The 1,728-nt window shown below is 45.5% G+C and overlaps 1 protein-coding gene across 1 annotated transcript; it reads left to right on the forward strand.

The window, feature by feature from the left end:
- Positions 1-342: 342 nt before the first annotated feature.
- Positions 343-1,200, forward strand: LOC149194953 (uncharacterized). The gene has a single exon (XM_089407851.1). The coding sequence runs from the start codon at positions 343-345 to the stop codon at positions 1,198-1,200; it is 858 nt and encodes a 285-aa protein (XP_089263977.1).
- The last annotated feature ends 528 nt before the right edge of the window (positions 1,201-1,728 follow it).

Here is a 1,728-nt window from a genome sequence, read left to right on the forward strand (position 1 = left end):
CTAGCTTGCAAAAAGAGAGCATACGACACAATATCAGAGAATCAACTCAATAAGCTCGAAGTGGTCATCTCGAGAGCCTATCATCAGCACCAACTAGGGATACAACCAGGAAGTCATTGGGATGGCAGCCTACGCCCAAAGGACACTAAAAAGAGAGGAAGAAAAACAGATCTCCAGCGAACGATCGAGATTGGGAAAATCCTGGTAGATTCAGGCAGGTATGCTAAGTTGACGAAGTACTACAAGCCCTCCATTAACAGTTGAACCATGAAGCTTGTATCATGGAACTTAAGAGGGCTTAACAGCCCTGGAAAACTCAGGATGTTAAAAAACATGATTAAAATGGAAAAGCCACAGATGTGTTTTCTCCAGGAAACCAAGTGTAACAGTTCTACACTAGGCAGTATACTCTCAAAAGCATGGCCAGGTTGTCGCTCGGTTGCAGTAGACGCCTCGGGAGCCTCAGGAGGGCTTGCTATAGTATGGAATACCCAAGCGGTAACCCTCACAGATTTTCATGCCTCTCATCACCTCATACAGGCGGCCTTTCACATATTGGGTACCAACATTCATGGCAACTTATCAAATGTATATTTCCCGCAAGATACAGGAAGCAAAATTGCGCTCCTTGACACTATAGCAGCTCTGAGCAATAACAGGAGGCACCCACTATGGATTGTTGCAGGAGACTTTAACATGATCACTAAAATCGAGGAGAAGATAGGAGGGAGAATCAGAATGGAACCAGAAGTTGCTCGCTTCAAGGACTTCATCCAAACTGCGTCTCTCATAGATATGTCGTTCTGTAATGGTACCTTCACTTGGAGCAATCGCAGAGCTGGCAAACATCAAATTGCCTCCAAATTGGATCGCTTCCTCATCTCAGACAATGCGGTTCATCTAGGAGGAGACATCTCAGCTGCAATACTTGCACACACAGGGTCGGATCACTGGCCGATTGCTCTACAGTGGCAAAGACCAGGAGACTTGACAAAAAGACCCTTCCGCTTTGAAGGGTTCTGGCTTTCGCACCCTACATTCAAAGATTTTGTCAAGACCACTTGGGCATCTTTTGTCCCTCCAGAAGGGTCAAAAATGTATCAGTTCCAACAGAAGCTAAGATTTCTAAAAAATCACCTAAAAAGATGGAATAGGGAGACCTTTGGAAATATTTTTAAGGCGCAACAAGAGTTAAATTAGGAACTGGTGGATCTCCAACAAAATATAATCACAGAAGGGCATACGGAGGCAACCCTGGAACAGGAACGGCTCATCCACAGCCAGCTCGAGGACAGGAGAAAGCAGGAGGAAATCTATTGGAGGCAAAAGTCAAGGGTCAGATGGCTGAAGGAGGGGGAGCGCAACACCAAATTCTTCCACAGAACCACGGTGCAGAGAAGGATGCATAATAATATACCTTTCATCCAGAATCAAGAAGGGGCAAAAGTAGAGAAGCATGAGGAAATCGAAGAGGTACTCCTCAATCACTTCCAACATGTCCACCATGAACCAATGGAAGATCGGCAACAGGCTATTAGAAAAATAATCAGCAACGTGCCAAAGCTCATCACGGAGGAACATAATGAGCTTCTCATACGCCCTATTCTCCCCCAGGAAGTGGATGAGGCAATGTTCCAGCTTAAAGAAGGAAAGGCCCCTGGCCCAGATGGATTTACCACCACGTTCTTTCACGCTTTTTGGGATATGATAAAGTTGGAGGTTTGGCAG

This window comes from Pinus tabuliformis, chromosome 2_2 (genome assembly GCF_031772625.1).
Source record: "Pinus tabuliformis cultivar Carrire ecotype Pingquan chromosome 2_2, CPIR1, whole genome shotgun sequence".
Classification (NCBI taxonomy): domain Eukaryota; kingdom Viridiplantae; phylum Streptophyta; class Pinopsida; order Pinales; family Pinaceae; genus Pinus; species Pinus tabuliformis.

Coding starts and splice junctions, on each gene's coding strand:
- LOC149194953 (XM_089407851.1), top strand. CDS start 343: ATGGAAAAGCCACAGATGTGTTTTCTCCAGGAAACCAAGTGTAACAGT.